General features: G+C 46.2%; 2 protein-coding genes across 10 annotated transcripts in view; one reads left to right on the forward strand and one right to left on the reverse strand.

The window, feature by feature from the left end:
* Positions 1–26943, forward strand: part of LOC142796196 (uncharacterized) — a 214030-nt gene that overhangs the window by 132040 nt on the left and 55047 nt on the right. The gene's annotated exons all lie outside the window — the stretch shown is intronic.
* The window catches only part of LOC119169161 (uncharacterized), a 153016-nt gene that overhangs the window by 15688 nt on the left and 110385 nt on the right, over positions 1–26943 (reverse strand). For 5 of the 9 annotated variants that reach the window (XM_075886350.1, XM_075886349.1, XM_075886346.1 and 2 more), the window contains one exon: positions 23231–25136. The exons of the other annotated variants lie outside the window; for them this stretch is intronic. In XM_075886350.1, coding sequence (XP_075742465.1) covers positions 23286–24614 — 1329 coding nt within the window. In that variant the 5' untranslated portion in view covers positions 24615–25136 and the 3' untranslated portion in view covers positions 23231–23285. Of the gene's footprint in view, positions 1–23230; positions 25137–26943 lie in introns of those variants that run through there. 9 annotated transcript variants of the gene reach the window in all.

Here is a 26943-nt window from a genome sequence, read left to right on the forward strand (position 1 = left end):
GAAGCTGCATGTATGTAAATTTTGTAAAACATAATGAGTGATTCTCTCTGTATTTTTTTTTAACAACTGCATCACAGCCTTCGTAAGACTCTCAGTGTCCCTACTCCTGTCTCGTCGTATGCCAAAGAAGGTGGTTATCACAAGATGTTCCCACATAGTTTACTGAGTTCCAGTGTGATATGTTCCGCAGGTCACAAGTCATTCTAGATAACAGTTACTTAGTTATCCAAAGGTAAAACTGAACCTTTTCAAACACTAAGGTCTAAATGAATTGCCCGTTTATAATTGCTCACTTATACGTTTGTAAGCGAATATATAGCGATTGCATATCTTTGTCTGAAGCAAAAAAATGCTATACTTGTGCATATACACGTGTGTATACTCGATCACGACTGGGAATAGGGCTTAGCAATATATTAAAAAGAAGAAGCAAGGTGACTGCTCCCTCGACAACTTCTCGTAACCCAGAATGTAGATTTGAATAATTACACATTAGTAAACAATAAAACTCTCTCCTCAGTGGAAAACTTCCTAAATCACCTAATCACCTGAACATATAAAACAGGTATCCTAAATTGACATGGTCTGGGCATGTAGCACGTAGACAGGATAACCACTGGTCATTAGGGTAACTAAATGAATTCTTTGAGAAGGCGAGCGGGTTAGGGGGAGACAAAAAGTTAGATAGGCAGATGAGATTAAGAAGTTTGCGGGTATAAATTGGCAGCAGCAAGCACAGGACCGAGTTGACTGGCGGAACACGGGAGAGGCATTTGTCCTGCAGTGGATGTAGTCAGACTGATGATGATTATGATGATCTTTAAATTTTAGTTGATTCAATATTATTTTATGTTCTATTCTGTCGTAAGCTTTTCACTGAGAAGATGATTGTTGCTTTTTGTCTTTCTTTTTTTTGCTTGCGTAGGTAGGGACTACAGTGTGACCCGACCGTGTGAACAGGCTCACACGAGCGCGCTTCATCGCAGGTTTGATTCCGACATAGTTTGAGGGGCTGTTGCATGGTTACTTTCAATCGCTTAGTGCCTAAACTCTGAACCGAACTCGATCCGTACCGGCCTTCATCGCGAGCGCAAATGTCCGTGCGACACCGAGGTCAAGATGCGGTGTGAAAGCAAGCCTGACTGCGGGCGTAAGTTCGAGCCACAACCGCTTCAGCGGCGCCAAGCAGCGTCATTTTGACAAGAACTAAATGATGACAAAAAATACACATGTTACACTTCGTTTCCATACTCTTATTTTTAGCTTTTTCAAAGTTATCCGGTTTTACTTCTACGTAAGGTCTGATCATGACCTTAAGATTCAAGAATACCGGACTGGAACGAACCTTTATGCTAATTCTTTTTTTGTTCATACTGCACACAAGTGGAATCAAGTGTCTTGTGACCAAGTGTGCTGTCATTACGAAGACTTGTTTTTTTCAAAGCTGTAACCCCCCCCCCCCCGCTTACACGCGTTTGGGCAAAGCAGGGTATTGATAGATATGTGGGGTTTAACGTCCCAAAACCACTATATGATTATGAGAGACGCCGTAGTGAAGGGCTCCGGAAATTTAGACCACCTGGGGTTCTTTAACGTGCACCCAATTCTGAGTACATGGTCCTACAACATTTCCGCCTCCATCGGAAATGCAGCCGCCGCAGCCGGAATTCGAACCCGCGCCCTGCGGGTCAGCAGCCGAGTACCTTAGCCACTAGACCACCGCGGCGGGGCAAAGCAGGGTATTTCTGAATAAAAAACGCAAGGAGCAATCGAGCATGGCTTTGGTAGCACACATGCAAAAAAAAGTTATTATACAACCGCAATGTCTTGTTCGTACCCAAGCATAATGCTTGATGCTCAGCGAACACGAAACCCTGAAAGCAACATGCTTTTCTAGTATCGCCACTGATACGGAAGCGCAGAAACTACACACAAGCAAGCGAAAAACAAATACACTTCGTTCGATTCACCAAGGGTGCGTCCATGACTGCCAGACATTTCGTGCGGAATGCCGCGAGCTGTCTGGCACGTTATGTCTAGGAAAACTGTCAATTCATTGCCAGTCGTCACCGTCCAGGTAACGCCGACACACCACACTCATTCGTTTCTGCACTGAGGTGATGCAACAGTCACAGGGTGTGCGCACCATTTTTTAAAGACGATAGTCTTTCTTGGGGACCTTCGACGAAAAAATTCGGTCTGTCTGTCTGTCTGTCTGCCCTAACGATACCTCAAACGGCACCGAACGGCCAACCCCATCCGCAGCGCCCACCAATATTGCTCAAGGTTTAGAGATCATAGTTGTGCGATTGTCAATTAAAAAAAAGCAAATATTGCGCATATTTGAGGCACCATTACAACATGTCTATGTTATGTATGTCTGCCTTTATACTAGAAGAGGACACACACAAAACACTGTAAGGACTGTAGCGTTTTTCGCGCTGCGCTGACAGTGAAACGCGATGCTCAAGAAGGTGTTTCCAACGCTTTGCTACGACGGCACGGTGGTGGCACCTGCCCGTCACTTTCCATTCTACATCTTAACACCTCCGTGACTGGCGCGCATCTTTCTCCGCGGTCGCGCATGCCTTCGTTTTCGAAGATAACTGCCACATCGAGCTCGTGCTTAACGTGCCTAGATGAGTTTGTTTGCTTCCGTTATACGCTCGAAGCACTCTAACGCAGTGCCTTCTGAATATTATTCACCAATTTTCTTTAGCAGAACATCAAATAAACATTTTATTCACTCTCTCTATCGTCTTTAGACGAAATTTACAGTGTTACATGTAGATTCGGACCAATGTTTATATTATATTTTATTCATTATTTCATCACTGCATACATCATGGCGGGACTTTTCAATTCTTCAAGGTCAATACGCCACGTGATGTCGTTCACGCTAACTAAGCCGCTGGTGTCGAGAAAAGCTGGATATTTTCTGTACCACGTGAAAAAAGCACCGGCTGCCATGGAACGAACAGCACAAACTTTTGCCGAGTTGTTTTACGTGGATGACTTAGTTACTGGCGCCGATACAGATGAGGAAGCCGCTAAGTTTGCTAAGACACGTTGCCGGGCTAGCTGGTTGGGGTTCATCATTTACAAGGGTATAGCGCACAACGACAAGGACACAAAAAGAGAGACGCAAGCACACAGCACTAACTTGCAACTTGCAAGTTAGCGCTGTGTATGTGTGTGCGTGTGAAGACAAAAATACACATCTTACACTTCGTTTCCGTACTCTTATTCGTTTCCTTACTCTTATAAATGATGAAGCCGCTAAACTTTGCCGAGAAGTGCAAACAAAAACGAAATCGGCCAGCATGACATTGCGAAAGTGGAGAACAAAGTCAGGTAACTTGATGCGAACACTTGATATTCAAGAAGAGTGTACTAGTAAAGATATGGTCGTTCTTCACAAAACGTTGGTCAAGGTCCCAATTTTGGTGTGAAATCGTGCAATGGATGAATTCAACTTTTCTGTTAATAATCTACTCCGGTTTTCGACAACACAGACGGACACAAAATGATTTGTCTTGCAGTCAGCGTCAAGAATATTTGACCCAGTGGGACTTGTAGGACCATATACTATTGCCTTACAAATATTGTTCCAGAAGCTGTGGATATGAGGGATGTTGGGTGGGATGAAGTATTACCCAATGACCTGCAAAAAGAATAGATTGGATTGGATAAACTTTTATTTTTTATTGGATAAACTTTTATTAAAAAGAATAGAAAGATTGGGGCATTCAGCTGCCCTCAACTGAAATACGCTGTTGTTCCTCGCTATCTGGGTGGCGGAGCAAGGAAGCCCAACGTGCTTTAAGTACATGTTTCTGTGATGCCAGTCCAGCGGCATATGAAACAGCAATATACATCGTGCCATGTCTTGAGAAGCCGAAACTGTTGATTGCAAAGTTACGTGACAACGCTGCCACGATTAGAGCTGCTTACTCCCTTATTCGGCTCAAGAAAGTTGGCATACGTGAAAAGCATTTTGAGGAATGTTCAAGCTGACTATACGATGTGGACAGATTCCGCCATTGTGTTGGCATGGATAAAAGGGGACGTCAGAAAGTGGGAACAGTTCGTAGCCAAAATAGTCAATGAAATTAGGTGCACAACAGATCCATAAAAGTGCAGATAGTGCCCTGGATCTGACAACCCGGCCGAATGACCTACTCACGCGTGGTGGGACGCTTGAGAGACTGCTGTGCAGCTCTAAATGTTGGCATGGTCCTGAGTGGCTAGCCAGACCGATTTCGGAATGACTCCTACAGTTCAGTGAAGTAGACATAGCAACAATCTCTAGTGATACTCTTAGTAGACAAGTTGCAACATAGTAGACAAGTTGCAACAGTCCACGTAACACTAGTGACATGCTTCTTAATTCCGATAATTGACACTCAACGTTAGAGCAGGCTTCAGCACCTACTCAGAGTCACTGCGTGGGTTTCCAGATTCACTGACCGATGCAAAAAAAGAACGGATCACACTGGACATCTCCTGGCAGCAGAAATCATGAACGCTGAACAGTATTGGATAAGATTTACCCAAGTTCAAGGCTTTCTTGCAGAGCCCACCACTTTGACTAACGGCCTACCAGTCGAGTCTACATCTCGAATCGCTGAACTACGCCCTCACATAGACAGAGACGGAATTCTCCGGGCTGGAGGCCGTTTGTCACTCATGCATTCCACACAAGATGTCAAGTACCCAAACATAATGCGATCAAGACACCTGCTTTCGGCACTTTTGGCATCTTCAAGCCCTACTTGGAGGAGTTAGAGATACACTTATTCAGCTTCGGGAACGCTACTCGATTTGTCAACCTCGGACTTTGTAAACTGATTGCTGCATGGCTGCAATATATGCAAGCGTTTCTGTGTGGAACCAGGAAAGGCGGAGATTGCTCCGCTGGCAGGTCATCGAGTGTCACCAACAAACCCGTTTGAAGTTGTAGGAGTCGACTTCGTGGGCCCTTAGTGTGCACGTACGGAAAAGGGGGACACGAAGATACGTTGCACTTGTTACGTGCGTCGTATCTAGAGCCGTGTATTTCGAGCTTGTCTCGGAAATGACATCCGACGCTTTTCTGCTGTGCCTACGACGATTTACAGCACATATAGGATTACTTAGGGTGATTTATTCTGATTGTTCAGCGAACTGGAAGCGTGGGGCTAAACACCGACACAAAAGCAAAGAGGAGGCACACAGCACGAGCGCTCCTGCTCCCAGTTCGCTGAACAATCATGAATTACCAACTAGCCCACCTTTCCATCCTATTGTGATCTATTCTGACAACGCACGGACCTTTCACCAAATATCAGCAAACATAAAGCGACTGCACCAAATGATCTCTAAAGAGGACGTCAACGGCCACCTTAGCACCAACGGAGTTCGTGGACGCTTATTGCACCAAATGCTCCTTGGTGGGGTGGATGGTGGAAGCGCCTCGTAAGATCAGTAAAGCTCTCACTGCGAAAAATTATCGGCAAAGCTAGTCTGAACTACGAAGAAATATCAACAGTGCTGGCTAAAGTCGAAGCAGTCGTAAACACTAGGCCTCTTACTTTCATTGAGATGGATGCAGTAGAACCTTGCACTTTAACACCAGCCAAACTTCTACTTGGACGAAGGTTGACTTCCATACTGTATGCGACCGCTGACGAAGTCAATAGTAACTACAAGCGAGCAGACGCCATACGCTGACACAACTACAAGAAGCTGCTAGATGAAAGTTTTTCGAAGCGTTAGCAAAAAGCGCACCTGTTGCAACTATGATCTGCACACTTTGCCGACACGATATCGACGACTGCATTGAAGCAAGGAGACGTCATTCCCGTGCAAGCGGACAACACGACACGCCAGCTATTGAAGCTTGCAAGGGTCACGGACGTGTACTGTAGCGCCGATGGTCTCATTCGTTCCTGCAAGCTCAAGTTGTGAGGCGGTCGCCTTGCAATCAGGCCGGTACAAAGACTGTACCCACTTGAACTGTGTGTTTAACTTTGCGTGGCCGGGAATGTTGTTTATTTTTGCACGTTCCGGGCTGGTACAAAGAACCGAAGAAGAAGAAGAGCGCGAGTAGAGGTAGACGCGGGGATGCTCGAGTGAAAGCAGAGCGCTTTCGAACGCAGCTCAATAAACAAGTGTCGTTTGCCTTGTGCCTTAACGACAGAGTTGAGTCTGATGGAAGTGTCTGAGACGCTATCGCCCTAATATTACAAGCAGCTCATCAGTAGGCCCTGGTGGCATCCCAAGTTTGCTAATAAAGATAATAGGACCAAACTGTAAGCAAACATTAAGAGGGGCAGCGGGCGAAGCAATGATAAATGATGAAGCACCCAATGAATGGAAACTAAGCAGGATGAGGATGATCTATAAAGGAAAAGGGGACAAACCGGACATAAACAACTACTGCCCTATAGCAGTCACTTCAGTAGTTTACAGGCTGGTGATGCAGATAGTAGAGGAAAGACTACAAACATGGGTAGAGAGTGAAGGGGTGCTGGGAGAACTACAAAATGGGCTCCGTAAACTAAAGAGATTGGAGGACATTCTGTTTTAATTGATGCAGTGCATTCGAATAGCAGAAGAAGTACACAGACCCTTGTGGCTGGCATTTCTAGATATCAAGGGAGCTTACGATGGTGTGATTCAAGAAGGCTTGTGGGGAATAGTGGACACACTAGATGTGGAAGATATACTAACTAATCCGCTAAATAATATTTATAAAAGTAACAACGTAGGTATATCTTGGAAAGAACAGTTATTCGAACCTATAGAAATACAACGCGGATTTGACAGGGATGTCCTTTGTCACCTTTGTTATTTATGATGTATCTACAGAAACTAGAACCCGAATTACGGGGGAGTCGACTCGGCTTCAGCCTCTTTTTTGCCAAGCTAGGAAAACACGCACTGAACAGTCATTACCAGCATTGTTGTATGCAAATCATTAGGTATTATAGACGACAACAAACAAGATTTGCAGAGATTGATAGACATCGGCGGTGATGGGGCAGATTGGTCAAATTTGAAGTTCAGTAGGGAAAAATTGGAAATTACTATTTTTAATGATAACAAAAACTGTGAGCATATGTTGCATAACGTCACGCTAGAAAAGTGGATAAATACAAATACTTGGGCGTTTGAATGAATAACGGTGCTGAGTACCCAAGGAAGCCCGAAAGATACATAATGACTAAGGGCAACAAGAATGCAGCTGTAATAAAAAATAAGGCACTGTGAAACTACAATAGATAAGAAGTTGTGAGAGAGATTTGAAAAGGTGTTATGGCATTGCGTTTAACGTTCGCCAATGCGGTCATGAGCATGAGATCAGAGGTTCAAGCAAGACTGCAAATTAAACAAAGTAGCATTGCTTTGGAAGCACACGGGAATACACCAAATCAGGGGGTACAGGGTGACATGACATGGACATCGTTCGAGTGCATGGATGCCAGCAGCAAGATATATTTTGAGGGGCGATTAAGAAAAATGTGAGAGGAGCATTGGGCTATGAAAGTTTCCAGCTACTTGTACATGAAGAATGTTGATACTAAATCCAGGAAGCGAACTCAGAAATTGCCAAGCAAGTGTTTACACAACAGCACAATACCAAGCAAAAAAAACAAAAAAACATCGGCTAAGAAGAAAGTGAAGAAAACAAAGAGGGACATGTCGAAGATTGTAATGATTTTGAAATCACCATTAGAGACCTACCGAACTTCAAGCACGAAATTACAAAGTAAAAGATCTACGATCATTCTCGGGTAGTTCTTTGCTGTTCGAAGCCAGAACGAGAGTATTGCAGACCAATACGTACAGAGCCGAATACGAAAGCACAGACACGTTCTGTAGTGTGTGGCGAGAGGAGGAGGAAACTGCTGAACATTTGATAATGTTCTTCAGAGGGCTCTACCCTAAAGTCCAAGATAATGGTGCGGAATTTTTCAAAGTATTAGGGTTTAAGGATTTTGAAGGCAAAATAAACTTCAAACAGGTATAAATAACCAGGAGGAGGCTGACTGATTGGGGGCTACAATAAAGGCGCGAGTGAAATTCAATCCTTAAACACATAGTGATAGTACTAAACTTTGTGGCTGGGCGGCGTCAACCGCTACTTTATCCAAAAAACACAGCCAGATGCGTCCATCCAACCATCTATCCATCGTATTGTGGTCGTCATTTGCACGTCCTGACTTACTTGGTCATTGGGTGTACAGCCCAGAGTTCTTCAATGATTCTGGTGGTTCCTAACGCGTCACAGAAGTACAGCTGTTGCAACTTTTTACAACGCATATCCAGCCATCCAGGCTATATATCCGTTCAGTGCTTCTGTACAGGATGATATATATCTTAAAGCCTCAGTAGTGTCCATCTCGCTGACGGTTCCCGTCGACGCTTGGTACTTGGTAAGCGGACAAGCACTGCATCTTCTTGCGCTGTACAAATACGTCGTGAGGTCGTGGAAAATCCTCGGCACAGCGTTGGCTAAAGTTTAGGAAAGTCGCGCGGTTACTTCAAAACACCTCTCATTAGCCACTCGTCCACGCGAACGATACTCTCATTGAAGTGCTTTTCGCACTGCGCACATTCGGGGAAACAAATGTGAAACCAGCAGTTCCACTTTTCCCGCTGACCACTGCAGGCAGAAAAAACTCGGAGATTTCTTCTTCATTTCTTCAGTAACTGATCAACAACCAGGTACCTAGCATGTATAGAGTATCCTTGCCGATTTTCAGGCACAGCACATTAGACACTAGTAATCACATGGTAACAAACTACGCAATGGAACGCCACGATATTTTCACTGAACCCTTAGCAGCATCAGTAGCCAGGTTCCCTCCGGTCTTCCCGATGCCCGTCGGTGATTCAGCGCCGCCACGTGGCTCCTCTCTTAGCACACGAAGCTTTCCAATAGAGTTGCGGCGAAGCTTCACGACTAGAAAAAGCATTGAAGGACTTTAATAAAGCCATACGTGACCTGCAAAAGGCTATGTGACTTCCTCCGCGCTCGTTTTACTCCTTTGCTGGTGGTGGAGAACCAAAAACTGCTCCAGGCTGCCCTCAGCGCTAAAAAAGTGCTCCTCTTCGACGAATAGAACACAACGCCTCCGCTCCTGCCCGATCACTGGAAGGCGCCGCAACTGGCGAGAGTACTCAGTTTGAACTGCTCCTGCTCGCCTAATATCAACTATTATTAGAATATGCACGAGGCTTTTCCAATCTCTTATGTGGGAGTCAGTCCACTCGAACAGTGCGTGCGGTTTTATAAGCGCTCGCAGTGAAGCCGTTCGCTCAGACAATCACGGGACATATTTACTTGAATAGTTTACAACGCCAAGCGTGCGCTTTATATCCTATTTGTCTTTAGGCACGGACGTTTGAAGCAAACGTTCTACAAATTAAGGGTTTGGTGATATGCTGTCGCGAGTGATGATATCACCTAGGAACTACACTTAAGGGCGCAAAACCTGCACTTTGTGCATTGAATGTGTGACCCGCTTTTTCAGTCGCTTTGATGATGACCTCTAGTCTTAAGGCGTATTCCCTTTTTGGTTTCCCCCACATCAAAGCATCGTCGATGTACACGTGTAAACTAGGAAGGCCATCAAATATCTCGCTCATTTGTATTTGAAAAACTTCGGGCGCCGACGTTATGCTGAACGGTAACTGCGAATAAGGATATCTTGATTGATTTGTGGGGATTACGTTCCAAAGCTATCATATGATTATGATAGATGCCATAGTAGAGGTCTCCAGATACTTCGACCACCTGGGGTTCTTTAACGTGCACCCAAATATGGGCACACGGGCCTACAGAATTTACGCCTCCATCAAAATTGCAGCCGTCGCCGCCGGAATTCGATCGCGCGACCTGCGGGTCAGCAGCCGAATACTTTAGCCACTAAACCACCGTGGCGGGGCGAATAACGATATCTTCTAAAGGGAGGTTGCAAAGGTACCTATTTTTGACGTTTTATCATCCACTGAAATCTGGTGAATACCATAATTTGCGTTTAAGCAGGTGAAATAGGCAGCACCGGCCAATTTCTCTTCCGTGTCCTTACGCCTTGGGATCTCAGAATGCTGCCGTCTAACGTACTCGTGTATCTTACTTCATGCAAGTATGAAGACTGCTATTTTTTTCTTAACCAAGACCAAAGGTCTGGGCTTACCTAGTCATTGCGGGTATTCTCTCTCATGCTCACACCTGCACGTTCCATTCTTTGAAGCTCGCCTCGTAGTGGCTCTTGCAGAGACAGCGGAACCCTACCGGCTGGTTGGACGACAGGCGCTGTCGATAGGTACATGGTCATGTTGTAGGGCTTCTTTAGACAAAACAGAGCCCCTGGAAAACAGCCCTTGGAAGACATGCTCGTAATCTTTGATTGCTTTGTACTCTGGAGGAGTGACAATGGCTCTGGAGAAGTAACATAGTCCGTTGAATATCTGTCAAGGCTTCGCTTGCCGCTAGTCCCAGTAAGGCTTGTCAGCCATTCTTCACCACGAAGTATTTCAAGGTGGTGGAAGAGTTACCGAGAGTGATTCTCAGATTCGCCGTACCGAAGTGAGTAATCACTCCCCCTAGGTACCCTCGCCGCTCCTCGCCTGTAGGCATTAACTTTTCCGTCCCCGGAATCTGGCAGTACGCCGAGAATGGTAGAACGTTGGCCTGAGTACCAGTGTCTACTTTGAATGCTCTTTCTTCCAGAAATTTCAGCTTTCACCTTCCAATCTTCGCTACTTCTTATGTCAGTTCCAATTTCTAGAGTGTCAAAGTCGTCATCACTGTTGTCCTTGCTCACTTGACCAACTGCGGACATTTCTCGAAAACAAGTCGCAAATTTGTGAGCTTGCGCCATTCATTAAATCTTTCCCCGTAGGCTGGACACGTTCTTGATATGCGGCGTCGATTATACTTTTTGCAACGCTACAGCTTGCAGCCGTCATCACTGGTTATGTCTCACGATCTTGTCACGTGTTTTGAAACAGCATCGACGTGGTTGTCTGTGTCGTTTCAGATGTCCTTTCTCTGTGCCACCTTGCTAAGTTCTGCCGGTGATGAAGCGCTCGACGTGTTCAACGCATTCAAGTGCGAGGGAAACGAAAGCAAATATGACTACATAACGCTCGCCGGGAACTTGGAGACTTAATTACTGTGCTGAAGTGAGCAACGAAATTGATAAACGCTACCTGTATCGGTTAAGAAAGCAGGCGGAGGGAGAACCTTTCGAGATGTTTGTCCGCGACCTCAAAAAGCAATCCGAGCAATTCAACTTTGGAGAGCAGCGAGATTCTTTATGCAGGAATCCAATGCTGTTTGCATGAATGACTCAAAGCTGCGAGAAAAAGTGCTTCGAGAAAAAGTGTTCAATGTTCCTGAAAGCGAAATAACTGTGCAAGGTGGTGTGGCGTGGCTTACTTACCACGTCGTATACCCCAATCCGTACCTAATGTCAAAAGTATGAATCCCGACATGCACACACACACGCACACCACAGTGCAGGTTATGCGCCAATAAAACAGCCACTCTGTACCACACGGTATGGAAATGTCAACACAATCGCCCTTTGCAACCCAGGGCACAACATGGAAGGGTGGGAGGCTTTGTCCAGCTCTGATCTGAACGTGCGAGGACAGCCGCCCGTGGAAATAAGTTCCCACACTAGGGAATCCACTCACCAATCTAGTTGCGCAGAACAACTAATCAACGTTTTATTCCCATCTCTCTCTTTTCGACAGAGAAAGGCGGCGAGCGGCTGCGCGAAAATTTCAAACTGGCTGAAATCGGTGTTCTAACCACTGTAAATTCTTTGTTATAGCACGCAGAACTTTTTGCTGCAGCATAATTATATAGCAAAAGTGCACATAGTTTTTTTTTGTTTGAAATTGTTGGAGCTCGGTGTTATTTACTGGCCTTTTAGGAAAAATGATATAGACTGTTTTTCTCCAAAACCGGGAATTGTAGAAACTACACCATCTGTTGAACGGCACTTCGGAAGCGTCAGTATCAAAAGGAAGTGCTTGAATTTTTTTGAATGATGTAAGATAAAGGCTTACAAAACCTCCGGCTTACTTCTTGGTTTGTCAGAGACGACATTTTTATAACATTTCTTTAATGAAGGCTATTTCTCATCAAACATGGCACATTTTATCACCCACTTATGGCGCTTTTTCACTTAAGTTGTCAATTATCTTAGCTATATTTTTCTAAGATGCAATAATTGTGCTTGTTTAAGGCGTTTTCGCGATATTTATTGCCTATTAAAGTACGCATTATGTAATACACAATCATATACGCATTCGAATTTCCGTATAATATATAGCCGTTTTATTTCTTGGTTGTGATACTTTTTAATCTATTTACAGTGTTTTGATTGTAGCGTCCACCCCGCACAGTGTCCAATGCACCTATGAGGTATTCAAATTAAAAGGAACCGCAGCTGCAACGCCGATATACCAAGGAAGGAATGCGTAATTGATAGAAATTATGCAAAGAAGTCGTGAATTTTCTAATCCTGGGAAGTCTTTTCCTATTTTTAAGACTTTTTTACTCACCTTCGCAAAGTGAAGCTTCTAATTTTGCAATACGACGTGAATGCACGCTTAGAAAACTTCCCAAAGTGATATTAGGCAATTTGTCATCATGTAATCTGTCAAAACTGCCAGGCGATATCATATGCCACATAGATACGTTTATTTTTAAGGGCAGTCCATTTGGCCTGCCGGCTATTGGTGTACTTTGAGTAGAGGCTCTCTTATGGGCTTCATTTTTATTTGACTTGTCTTATGCTCGAGGCAATTGTGAAAAAACTTACGCTGTATCAGAAGAGTACCGCATCTTTGAATTTTAAAAGCTGATGTTGTTCTTTCGTGTTTCTTGTCCACTCTTGCAGGTAAGGAACCAGAGCGTCACCCGGTCGTGTGGAATATTTGTTCACATGGGGACCCGATTCTTCCCATCCCCGCAAGAGCCTCTATTTACGGTGACTATTTTTTTTGGGGGGGGGGGGGGGGGGGTGGGGCAATACATTTTCTGTGGTTTACGCACTGGTTGCGCATGTAATTTTTGTTCACAAAAATTGCTGCTGGCTCTCACATCAATACCATCACGTGTTTGCCGGTGGCAGTGTCGCAAAGTGGACGGTTACGCAAGAAGTTCGAATGAATCTAAGAAATTGACGCGTCATTGCGACTTTATTTAGTGTGAACACAGTTCATCAATATATGCATGGTGGTAGTCTCCCAAGCGAGTGAAGATACTTCTGAAAGCGTAGTGTTTGTCTACAGGTAATGGATCCAAGTTTCTGGTTGCTTTGTGAGATATCAGCTTTGTAGTAGGCAATACACGCAATTTAAAATAAGCTATTTTTGGCTAGAATGCCACATACATGAATTATAAAGATAGTGTGAACATAAATACAAATGCTGAGGCATTGCTGTAGTATACAGTAAGCGAAAAAGCAATGACTCATTTTGAACTCTTGTAACTTACCGCAAGGAAAAAAGTGTACTTGTTTTAATTTCATGGAGGCTATGCGCCCAGTGTTTTAATAAAGTTAGGCTTTATTGTGAAACTGATGGTGAGACCCTGTGCTTTTTTTATGACAATGAAAACGTTTTGCAGCCCGTGGAGTACTTAGCGGCGGCCACAACTTTTCCTACTCTATGAAGTCCTGTCTGGCCAGCCTTCTGCACCGATGTTTAAGCAGGTTACATTGTTTATTCTTGACATTTCGCAGCTTGCCCTCTCGGTATGAGTGTCGGGGAGTTACGCAGTCACCCCCTATCGGGCGCGCGCCTTTTTTGCGTGCTGCAGGTATACGACAACGCCGGCATGCTCCTCACGGATTTTTCCGTCAGCGCCCTACGAAAACGCTATGCGCAAGCCCTTCTGGGCATTTCTGTGGAAACTTTCGAAACAAAGTAAGTTACCGTCAGAATAATAATCATGGACACAAAGAAAGCGAATAACTAATTACAGATTCCATGTGCTTACAGCATATGTACTGTGAACGCATATTGTGCATGGTTCCCGCTATGTGACATCCTAAACATGCTTATTGCAACTAAGACAAACAATCAATGATTGTTAGCTACGTGATAAACTCTTACGTTGCTATAAATTGTGCATACGAAAATTAAGCTATCATTCAGCGATGGTTGGGCAATAACTTGTTTAAAACTTTAGGAAAGCTCACTTTTGGCCTCTCAAGCAGAAATATTATTGTTTTCTTGGAACTTGGAGATTTCATTGTCATTTAAATGGTGTCGCACTCAACGTTCATCGGTCTTATGAGTGGGCAGTTTGCCGCAGCTCCATCAAAGTGCGGACCACTTTACGGGGCCGAACTGTCGTATGCTGTCGCCGTGGACGTTTCGCGGAACGCTCCCTGCTTAGCATATGCAACACCCCCTTGCACGAAAGAGAAGCATTTGTCTTCTTGTCCTTCAAGCGCTTTGATGGTGAGAGTGCGTGAATCGCGCCAATGAGAAGTCTTATTTGCCATCTTTCTTCGAGCGTCTCGGGGATGATCACCTATCATCAGCAGCTGAAAAACTATAGAAAAACCCGGAAAGAAAATAGAAAGAGCAGAAAAAAGAAAGAGATAGGTAACAAGAGATAAAGAAATAGTAAAGGAGAAGAAAACAGAAAAACACAAACAAGCAGAAAAATTAAAAGAAAACGGGAGGGGTAAACGGAAAGACAAAAATCACAGCATATTCACGGAGTGAATGATGATGAGTGGGAGTGGGACGAAGCACTGGAGGATTTCATTACTAAACCGTGAATCATCCACAAATATTGCCCACTACATCACCAGAGACGCGACAAACAAACACTATATTTGTTGATGCAGGAAATTTTATTATATGTAAGTGGTAGCTGTATGGCGTTACCGTTCTCTATTTGTTATGAGGACTTTATGGCCAATGAAGTGGTGGGTTGGTGATGGGATGTAGTGGGATGTTTGCAAGGACAAAGTAGTTGGCAGTTTGCAAAGCTGGAACTGTAGGCGGCCACGTACAAACAAGGGATGGAGACAGTGGGACAATTTATGATTTTTTACTGCTCACCTGTATATAAGTACACGACCATCTCGCATTTTATACTGGGCACTTCTCAACAGTATTTGCTTTATGGCCGGTAAAGTGGCAGATCGGTGATGAGGCGCAGTGGAACGTTAGCAAGGACGAAGTAGTGAGCAGTTGACAAAGGTGGAACTAAAATCGGTAACGTACATACATACAAGGAATGAACAAACCCACGCCTTTAGGAGCTTCGCCCCTAAAACCGAAGAAAAACAACGAATAGCTTCTTCAGGTGTGGCAACCCAAGCGCGAAGCTGTCCCAAAGCTTAGACGTATGCTGCGACTTCTTTTTTAGCATGATTCCTAGCGCTCGATTGATATTATAGTGAACTGGCTAGTACGTAATCGTCAAAACTTGCACGAACCAAACGTTAGAGCCGTAGGCCTAGCGTCTGCTATGAGACGGCGAAGCAGTGCACGAGCCATGAGATATGTGAATCGTACAACGCGAAGAAGACCCAGTTTACTATGGCAATTGATTTTATGTGAAACATGCGTGGGTAGTGACTGTGGTGTTAGTGACATTGCGATCGAGATGTTATAAGTTGGCACAAAATATATGTACACATATTGTAGGCGCAGACGTATGTGAACCAGTCGCATAAGTTACATATAACCAGTTACTCACGGCTGCCTAACGATGACAACGACAACGTGAGTATGACCAACACCAGAAACGACAAGCTGATATTTAACACTTGTGCTTGCGAAAATAGTAGCTCCAGATTGTGCCACGTAGGCTAACTTCAGTGGATGACGCTCTAACAGAATGTACGTTGTATGCTTCGACATGGCACCTGTATCAAAGGAGTACATATGTAATGTTTATAATATTAGACCTCTAGCACTGCAACCACTATTGACGTTTCGCAAGCCTAATAATTCTTTTTTTCAAAAGCAGTTCCAGAACTTGACGTGGCTCTGTGCTCGAATACTTGATTACCAAGCAGAATGCTTGGATTGTATTTTCCCAGAGATGCTGTCATCTATTCTTCGCATTCATTGCACTAAAGCTGCTGAATTCTGTTTTGGTATCTTTACACTCTCGCATTCAAGTTACTAATATCTGTTTTTGTCAATCCTGGGTAGACGCAACCTCTTCATAATCCTTGGCGCACACCTGCATATCTGTGGACCGCGCTATAACAGGTTATATACAGATAGTGTGGCGGGTATATGCCACACGTGTCTCAAAGAAAGTGTTTGAAGAATTGCGTGACGGTATTTTCAAGTTGGTCATATCATGAACAACAAATTATAATCCTCAAATCATCTGATCTCACATACGAAGTTAAGAAGGTGATCCGGAATAACACAGTAAGAGCGAGTTGGTTGTTCATACCGAGCTGTAAACAATGAGTGATGACGAGAACAGACAGACACAGAGAAAAGAAAAACACAGGCGCGGACTAACCACTGAAATTTCGTTGCTCATATGCCACAAAAATGAACAGCACGTATCATCAAAGAACCAAAACAGAAGACAGGTACAGAAAAAGAAGCAAGGCTTGATAGAACACTCAATGCAGTTAATCAAGTTGAACCGCGATCATCTACCCCCTGATGAGAAGGCAAGTTTCTTATCTAAAAGAGCCATTGATGGGTTTCTGAAAGAACTTGTTGTTGGCCTAGTTGGTACAGAATTTCTAAAAGTTAATTTGAGCGCGAACTAACAACAAAATGTGTGTGTGTGCATGTGTGTGTGTGCGTGTGTGTGTGTGTGCGTGTGCGTGTGCGTGCGCGTGCGCGTGCGTGCGTGCGTGTGTGTGTGTGTGTGTGTGCGTGTGTGTGTGTGTGTGTGTGTGTGTGTGTGTTCGCGCTCTAAATAACTTTTAGCAATGATGAGGTTCTGACAGAGCTGTCCTGTGTGTCCACCATATTTTGGGCTTTTATGATTTTTTCAGATCAATTCATTTCCAGACCTGCTTAGCATTCTCATGCTGTTGGACTGGGGCGCGCATTCACCATCCCGACAGTGCGTGGCCAGTTTTTCTAAAATTTGCCCGCTCACGTTGTATGCATGTTCTCAGAATCTTTTGTGAAGGCATCGGCTGGTCTGCCTAATGTAAGTGCGTCCGCAAGACAACCAAATGAAATAAACGACTCCCTTGGTACATGACACGAACTTATCGCGATCCTCCCTGCCGACAAGGAAGGAAGGTTTGTGGTTCTACACAAAGCCGAGTACCTGACCAAGGGTCTTGAAGCCATCCGTTCATCAATAAATAAATGCAGCAATGTATGTCGGAGCAAGATAAAGAGTAGAGCCAAGAATCTGTGTGAATGCCGAAATCTTGAGAACTTACGCAGTGAAAGTACGTGTGTCTAAAATGTTTTTCTTTTGCAAAACCCACAAGATCGGTTGTCTGCTTCGTGCCATTGTTTCTTGAAGAAGCACCTGGCAGATATTTGTCGCTTCGTTTATACAAAAGCAGCTGAAGATTCTATTCATTGATGACCCTTTTTTTAGTAAACGATGCAGAACCAGTGGTAAAGTGTCAAAGGATAACTGTGACGAGCTTTTACCCCCGTACTCAGAAACGCTCCTTCACTCAAGGGCTACCCTCCCTAATGAAGTCAATGCGGAGCACGCTCCTCCACTCAAGGAGCCGCTGCATTTCATAAACGTTCCTCCACACTTCCTTCGCCAAAGGAGGCCTTGAAAATGCTCTATTCACTTGAGTGAACAGCATTGACCGAGAAAAGCGCCTGAAGATCAGAGTACTCGTAATTGTGGTTAAGAAATGCCGATCTCTGTACAATAGGTGAACACTTTTCCTAATTATTTTTTTATAAATTTACATTACAGCATAATACATGCATTTAGAGTTGTAGCGTGATTTCAGTAAGCCTTGAGACCGTAGAGTAAGCGAAACTCCCGCTTCAAGCCTTGCCACAGTCACACCGAGGCAGCTGAACGATCCGCTGATGGCGTTTCGTCTGCTGCTGAACGCTTCTACGTGCTCAGTTTATTTCGTCTCGTATACGTCTATTGATTGCAGTTTATAGTTACGGTAGTGTCTGCGTGTCTGTCGTTTGAGACCCTACTTTCGCCGGGGTAACTAACGAACTACACAAGTGATGACAGGAAGCACAACAGACTGTTTGTTGCTTTGTTCACTTTCGCTTTGCTGAGAGGCTTCTGATAACTAGTGTAGCCACCGAACGGATAACGCGGTGGAGTGAGTACTTTTTACTGTACACTCTTACATCGGCGTCCTTTTATGATTCACCACCACATTGTGTACAAGGCTTACTTGTGTGTAAATTTGTTCATACTGCGGGTGTACGCGCACAGTTCCTAGTGTCAGGAGAGTGTGCTATGTTTATTTTTCTCATTTACTGCGAATGTCAATGTGGCACTTTCGCAGTTGTTCGTTTGCGTGTAGTAGGAAACTTGAAAGACAATGCTAGCGATAGCTATTCAAGGTTATACAAGGGTAGCGTTAATTAGGAGGCATGGTACACTCGTGGCTGAGCGTTTGAATTAGACTGCTACGCATGTTAAGAAAAGCGATCGTGTGCCTTTCTTCAACTAATGGCGAAAACAGCATTTTAAAGTTGCCGTTTTTCTTTATATAGCAGCATATATAGTCGGCTAGCAGAGTGTGTTTGTGTATGTGTGTGTTTCAATTTTAAAATTTCAAAGTTCCAAGGATGCCTGAATAAGCAGTTATTTTTTCATCTTTCTTCTATTCGCCCTGCATTTGTGTATGCCCTAATATGACAGATTCGAATAGACGTAACCTTTATATCTTAGTAGCTTCTGTCTCCAGGTTCACACAGCGGCCACGTCTTAAAACGTTTCTCCCGTCTCCTTTATCTGCAAGCTCAGAAGTACATTCGTTAATCAACCTTTGAACATAAGTTTTGGCTTTTATTTGCAAAATATGATTGCTGGGAATGTCTTTTGAAGATTGTCGTGATGTTTCTGTGGCATTCCAAAGCCTCGACAGTACATAATTTATGAGCGATGTTTTAATATTTTGGAAATCCTAAATTGGAAGTCGCTTCTGACTTATGGCACTGTTTTGTCCTAAAAACGAGCGTGTGGGTTCTCTGAACCTTGAAGAAAGTGTCGACAAGTAGCAAAGTATTTTACTCTGCTAATTTGACAGAGACCAGTGCAGTAAAGTGATAACAATGCTCAAGAATATTGCAGTGCTCGCGGATGCATGTGGTCAGAAACCTGTATATGAAATATTTGTTATTGTTGCAACAATAGCCTGTCTGCACGTTGGAACCACGCCGTATCAGTTTCGTGGAAAGGGAGTTGTACTGCTGTATATAAAACAAGTTGATTTTCGCAGAACTGCTTTCCTGAAGAATCGAAGAAGAAGAATTGACTTGGCTTTTGTGATCCTGTCTCATTCTGAAAAGATAAACATGACGATAATCGTGTTTAATAAATTGTTAAGGCGTTTATTAGCCGGCAACGAGCGAGAATATACAATGGCGACAGTCACAGATAAGCACGGGCTCTCAGCGCGAGCGGCGTCCTTGTTGGGTAGCCCCACTAGAAGGTACTCAAGAGTTCGACCCATTTCATAGTTCGGAGGCTTCGCTACAATTACCCCGGGGTCGAAGAGGGAGCCGCCTGGCGACCTAACAGCTTGTTATTATGAGCGGGTCATAATAAGCCTTCAGGCGCTCCACGTTGACGATGTCTCGCCCACGGCGGCGCATGTCCGAAGATGGTTCAACGGGTTCGATCAGATAGTTGACGGGTGAGGTGCGCTCGATGACACGGTAGGGGTCTTCGTATTTGGGACGTAGTTTGGAAGAGAGGCCAGCGGCAGAGGTCGGGATCGAGAGCCATACAAGCGCACCAGGAAGGAACGTGGGCTCAGAAGTGGTGGAGCCATCACGGATACTCTTCTGCCGCTCTTGCTCTTGCGTCGTAAAAGTATTGGCAAGCTCGCGACACTCTTCAGCAAGCCTGGCTGTCTCGGAAATAGGTGTACACTCAGATGGATCCGGCGTGTACGGGAGTATCGTGTCCATGGTGTGCGACGGGTACCTTCAGTACAGCAAGTAAAAAGGTGAAAAACCAGTCGTGCTCTGAGGGGCGGTGTTGTAGGCGTAGGTGACGAAGGGCAGTATATTATCCCAATTAGTGTGGTTGGCAGCGACGTACATAGAAAGCATGTCGCCGAGGGTGCGGTTAAAGCGTTCGGTGAGGCCATTCGTCTGTGGGTGGTAAGCAGTAGTTTTGCGGTGGACAGAATGGCACTCCGTCAGAATGGCTTCGACGACTTCTGACAAGAAGACACGGCCTCGATCGCTGAGAAGCTCTTGGGGTGGTCCGTGGCGCAGTATAAATCGATGCAGCAGGAAGGACGCAACATCGCGCGCAGCAGCCGCAGGGAGAGCGGCGGTTTCGGCGTATCGCGTTAAATCGTTGCGTATCGTTGCGTATCGCGTTAAATGGTCAACGGCAACGATGGCCCAGCGGTTACCAGCCGACGTCAGAGGAAGTGGTCCATACAAATCGATACCTACGCGCCCAAAGGGACGGTCAGGGCAAGGTAACGGTTGTAGACTGGCGTGCAATTTGTGGGCTGACGGTTTACGGCGTTGGCAAGTGAGGCAAGAGCGAACGAACTGCTGCACATAGCGGTACATCCCGCGCCAGAAGTAGCGTTGTCGAATGCGATGGTAGGTTTTGAATACCCCAGAGTGCGCGCATTGCGGATCAGAATGGAAGGATTCAAATATCTCTGACCGCAGACTGCGGGGTATCACGAGTAACCACTGCTGGCCGTCGGTGTCGTAATTGCGTCGGTGTAGGAGGCCGTCACGAATGGCGAAATGGCGAGCTTGACGACGCAATGCACGTTTGGATGGCGTTGCGGATGGATCGGAGAGCATGTCGATGAGCGGGCCGATCCAATTATCCTTTCGCTGTTCGGTAGCGATGATGTCAACATCAATGGCAGAAACAGCAGCCGAGGATACTGAGCAGAGCACATCACCTTCAGGCAGAGGGGAGCGCGAGAGGGCGTCGGCGTCAGCATGCTGGCGTCCGTTGCGGTACAGCACGCGGATATCGCAGTCTTGTAAGCGAAGAGCCCAACGGGCGAGACGGCCTGAGGGATCCTTCAATGATGAAAGCCAGCATAGTGCATGATGGTCGGTGACGACATCGAATGGGCGACCATACAGATAAGGTCGAAACTTTGTAAAAGCCCAGACGATCGCCAGGCACTCTTTCTCCGTGACGGTGTAGTTTTTCTCGGCTCTCGTGAGCGTACGACTTGCATATGCTACGACATATTCAGGGAGTCCGGGTTTTCGCTGCGCCAGGACAGCGCCGAGGCCTACTCCGCTGGCGTCCGTGTGCACCTCCGTTGGGGCTGTACGGTCGTAGTGGCGTAGAATGGGAGGCTACGTCAACAAATGGCGGAGCTTCGCGAACGCGTCGTCGCACTCGGATGACCGCGAATCGAAGGGCCCGTAGCTTCCAAGGAGCTTCGTCAGCGGTGATATGATCGTGGCGAAATTTCGTATGAAGCGTCGGAAGTATGAGCACAGGCCCACGAAACTACGCAGTTCTTTGACAGATGCAGGTTTGGGGAATTCAGCCACGGCCTGAAGCTTGGCAGGATCAGGAAGAATGCCGTCTTTGGACACGACGTACCCCAGTATGGTGAGTTGCCGTGCTGCAAAGCGGCACTTTTTCAGATTTAGTTGTAAGCCGGCATTGCTCACACGTGCGAAAAATTCTTTCAGACGTTGGAGAGGCGTGGAGAAATCCGGAGCAAAGACAATGACATTGTCGAGGTAACACAAGCACGTGTAGCATTTCAAGTTGCGCAGAACGGTGTCCATCATGCGCTCAAAGGTCGCAGGTGCATTACATAGACCAAACGGCATGACGTTGAACTCGTACAAGCCGTCTGGCGTGACGAAGGCGGTCTTTGGTCGAGCGTCGTCAGCCATGGGTACTTGCCAGTACCCCGAGCGCAGATCGAGAGAAGAAAAAATATCGGCTCCATGAAGGCTGTCAATCGCGTCATCGATGCGTGGCAGTGGATAAACATCCTTGCGAGTGATCTTATTGAGCCGTCTGTAGTCCACACAGAACCGCACAGAACCGTCTTTATTCGCAACAAGAACAACAGGAGACGCCCATGGACTGTCGGAGGGCCGAATAACGTCGCGTCGGAGCATATCGTCAACCTGATTATTAATTACTCGACGTTCAGCAGGCGACACGCGATATGGACGTTCCCGTAAAGGTGGATGGGCACCAGTGTCGATGCGATGCGTAACAACGGACGTGCGACCGAGAGAACTTCGCCCGACATCGAAAGAAGGATATTCTTGTAACAGGTCCAGAAGTTGGGAACGCTGTACGGCCGTAAGGATGTCAGTGATGGAGGGGCCAAATACATCAGCAGACGACGAATCAGAAAAGGAAACAGCATTGATGGTACACGACCTGAGAGCGCGCGTGTCATCGGGTACGTCCAGGACTTGTGCGTCGTCGACTGGTTCCACTCTGCCGAGACATTCCCCTCGAAGCAAGGTAACAGCGTACGGGGACGGGTTGGTTACAAAAATAGCAGTGTTGCCCTGGTTGACCTGCACGGTCGCGAAAGGTAGTAGCAACCCTTTCCTGCTGCAAGCGCGGTCATATGGCGAAACAAGTCCAATGGCGTCGGAGAGACCAGCGCAGTAGACATACACAGCCGTCGTCGAGTTTGGAGGCACTGTTGTATCGTCTTTCGTTAGAATCTTGCCCAGTGTCGGGGGACTGTCTTCTGGCGTCAAATGCGAGAAGGGTGAGAGCTCAATTTCGGCGGCGGCACAATGGATGACGGTGTCATGGCGGGAGAGAAAGTCCCATCCCAGGATGACGTCATGAGAGCATGCCTGTATGATGATGAACTGGGCGACATACAGAACGTCCTGGATGACAACGCGAGCTGTACACCCTGCTGTAGGAGGAATCCGGTGCAAACTTGCAGTACGGAGGGATAACCCAGAAAGTGGCGTCATCACTTTTCGAAGTAAGCGGCAGAGTTTTTCGTCCATAACTGATACGGCAGCTCCAGTGTCAATAAGAGCCGATGCACAAACACCGTCCACAAGCACGTCAATGACATTCGAGGGGCTGCTCTGAGGGCTTTCACATTGCGATAGCATCGCAGTCCTTGCCTCAGGGACTGCGACGACTAGTTTTCCCGCTCATGAGCTGCCGCACTTGGCCGCATGGGAGACAGGGAACGGCGTCGTGGAGACGGTGATCTTCGAGATGGACCTGGGCGAGATCGAGGTGGCATAGACGGCGGTTCTTCGCGATAAGGACGGCTGAGTTGGCCAGCAACAGGTGAAGAAATTGGAGCCGGCTGTACGCGATGGCAATAACGGGCCACGAGACCGGCGTAACCGCAGGCAAAGCAGATGGGCCGGTTGTCGGGTGTGCGCCATCTGTTCACCGGGGTAGGTCTCACCCATGTCGCAAGGGCTGATGGACGGAACGGTGGCTGCATGGTGGACTGAAGCTGAGGCTGAGGGGTTACGTCAACATACGTAGCGAGCACACCCGCTGCAAAGGACGGAGGTCGAGTGGCAGCTTCGGCGTAAGTCAGAGGGGCGGTTGCTGGAACGACTTGGGGCGGCCTGGCAACCACTTGCGCGTAACTCAGGGGCGCAGGAACCGGAGGCTGTGGAGGGTGGTACGCAGGCATTACCTCCGCTATTTCCTGTTCAATCGCTCGGCGGTTGGGAGGGAGAACGGTAGTAGCCGATTGTTGAACAGCAGGTTGGTGGGCAAAGGGCAGGAGCGAGAACTGACGCGCGATTTCCTCGCGGATAAAGGACTTCAGGTCTGCCATCAACGCCACTTGGTCACAACTGGCCTCCAAGCCAGCAAGCGTTGCAGCTCGTGGTGGGGAACGTCGGGTCATCGAACGCTGCCGGCGGAGCTCCTCGTAGCTCTGGCACAGTGTGATGACCTCAGCCACCGTGCCGGGGTTTTTGGCCAGCAGCATCGTGAAGGCATCATCGTCAATGCCTTTCATGATGTGTCGGATCTTGTCAGACTCGGACATGGTGTGATTAGATTTGTTACATAGGTCCAGGACATCTTCAATATAGCTGGTGAATGACTCACCAGCCTCCTGAGCACGTTCACGCAAGCGCTGCTCGGCTTGCAGCTTGCGAACAGCAGGGCGGCCGAAGACGCTGACGATTGCGGTCTTGAAATCGGACCAGGTGGCAAAATCGGACGCGTGGTTGTTGTACCACAAACTGGTGACACCGGCAAGGTAAAACACCGAGTTGGTCAGCTTGCTGTCCTCGTCATATTTGTTGGGGACGCTCATGCACTCGTAAATGGCGAGCCAGTCCTCCACGTCAGTGCCATCAGCGCCAGTGAAGATGGGTGGATTGCGGATTCTGGGGACACCGGGACAAGGGGATGGCATTGGAGGAGGCGTTTGCTGAGAATCGTCGTGGTACATAGTAGATGGCAGGGTACGTGATCGTAGCTCCAAAGGCATAGACAGGGATCGCAGCACTCTCCATCAAATTGTTAAGGCGTTTATTAGCCGGCAACGAGCGAGCATATACAATGGCGACAATCACAGCCAAGCACGGGCTCTCAGCGCGAGTGGCGTCCTTGTTGGGTAGCCCCACTAGAAGTTACTCAAGAGTTCGACCCATTTCATAGTTCGGAGGCTTCGCTACAAAATGAACAAAGCAGGAAGTGCGAATGGCAAAATGAACCTTTATTACATGTGGCTGGTGAAGAGCAACGTGGCAAACATAAGCATGCAACTGGAAAGTGTCCATCAATCAAGCGTATGCAGCTGACACACTGTCAAGGTAAAGTTCGAGCTCGTAGGACATTAAAAATAAGGTCGAGGTAGTAGACATCATTGCTTGTGGAATGCCGTGAGCTTGACGCATTTACTGCAGCCTTTGTTATTTTGTACACAGTCGTGCAAACTCTGCAATGTTTCGCTCATGCGGCACGTTAAAGGAGACCTTTTGTCTGTGTTCTTTCTATGGCAGCCTGGCCCCTGCACAAAAGAGGCAAGAAATAATATTAGAAAAATTCAATAGCTAGGTCACCAAAGCCGCATTTTTCTTTAATTCTCAAGGTGTACATATTCATTATTATTTCTTGCGTTAAAGAACAGACATGGTTGAGTTATTGAGCTTTGACTATTTCGGCACATGTTTGGCTCAAGCACGTCGGCAGCTGACCAGGCATATGGTTACGTAAATTTGTTATCTAACTGCACGAATAAGTGGCAGTACCAGCAATATCTATTAGGGGGGAGGGTTCAATCATAAAATAACAACCTTATAATGTATATGCTGTATTTATATCATGTTTTTGCTTCTATACGACACTCTATGCACTCTTGCGTACATGCACGTTTCACAGAGCACGAACCTCTGCCTGACTCCCTAAAGCTGAGTTTGGTTGTTCATCAGTATTGTGAGCTGCATAGGCACTGTATATTGAAGCTATGCTTCACGCGTAGTAGCAACAAAAGCACACTCATTGGGCCCAGTTGCATTGTGTTTTGCTTTTCTTAAACCGTTTGAAATAGTGATCTGAACTAAGCAGGGAGAAAATCAACAAAAAAAGAAACAGGAAAACTTACTTTTTTGTTATTACAAACGATCATTTAACAATGTAAATTCGCCGTATATTTCTGCTAGGGAAACAAAGATTTACCGGAGAGGAAGCCGCTCACGAGTTCGGTGAACTCAGAGCATCGAACGTTTGCTATTACGTTTCCTCTCAGCTTGTTTTTCAAGCTTTCGCAGGACGCTCGAACTGGTGTGGTGTGCAAGCTTCATCGAAACACTCGAAAGCACTGGCGTCCGCAGTAAGTCTTGGACCACTCGCATGACGACTATACGCACACCCGAAGGCAGGTAAACCACTGGCTTATGCACGAAGCACAACACATCACGGCACTACTGAGTGCTCCTCTTGATAACATGCCCGCTCGTCCCGGCACCACAGTAGTTGTTGCCCAACTGTTCGAAAACAGCTCCGTAGTAAACGCATACCGTCACTGTCAAAATAGTGTGGGGGTGGTAGCCTATTTCATCGAGAAACGCCGTCAAAGCTGGACGGGCTCCACCATGGACGCAATGTTCACGCAGAAACATCACTCGAGGGATGATTCAAGGTAGCTCGATCGCTTTCTTGACAGTCTCAAGGAAACGTTCGAGATTTTCTCAAGTGAAGGAAGCGTTTCAAGTGATGGACGGTTTGTGAAGGGGAAAACGCCACTGAAGAAGCGTTTCGAGTGAAGGGTTGAGTCAAGGAGTGTTTGTGAATACGGGGGTAAATATGGGGTTCTCAATCGACACTATTATGCTCTAATTCATGAAGATTTGATCAATTGTATCAAAGACTGCGTTGACCAGCGTGGAGCTGCAATATTCCAAAATGCCAGTAGCAAGTCAACTGCTTACTCATAAAGGTGCTTTCCCTGTATCTAAAATCGACTAACGCAGTATGAAATGGTTCGCTTTTTATTCAAAAGATATATTCAAAAGTATTCAAAAGTATAGCTTCATCTATTGCACCAATCCTCAGTTACCTTTTTTGGCCTGTGCACGACAGAGTTTTATACGTTTTTTTAGGTAGTACTGCGAAGCCAGTGTTTAGATTCGTCGATTATTACCTTGTATTTTTCGAGTGCCTACGGGAGGCCATCCGTTTGGAGGCTCCAAGTATTATTGTGATAGCAATGTCATGGATGATCTCGGCTGGTTTTTGCCGCTCGCGTTGATGTTGGCGTCTGCCACCGCCATCGTTCACGGTGTCGTATACATATCTATATAGATGATGTTCCACAG

The sequence above is a fragment of the Rhipicephalus microplus genome, chromosome 2 (genome assembly GCF_043290135.1).
Source record: "Rhipicephalus microplus isolate Deutch F79 chromosome 2, USDA_Rmic, whole genome shotgun sequence".
Taxonomy (NCBI): domain Eukaryota; kingdom Metazoa; phylum Arthropoda; class Arachnida; order Ixodida; family Ixodidae; genus Rhipicephalus; species Rhipicephalus microplus.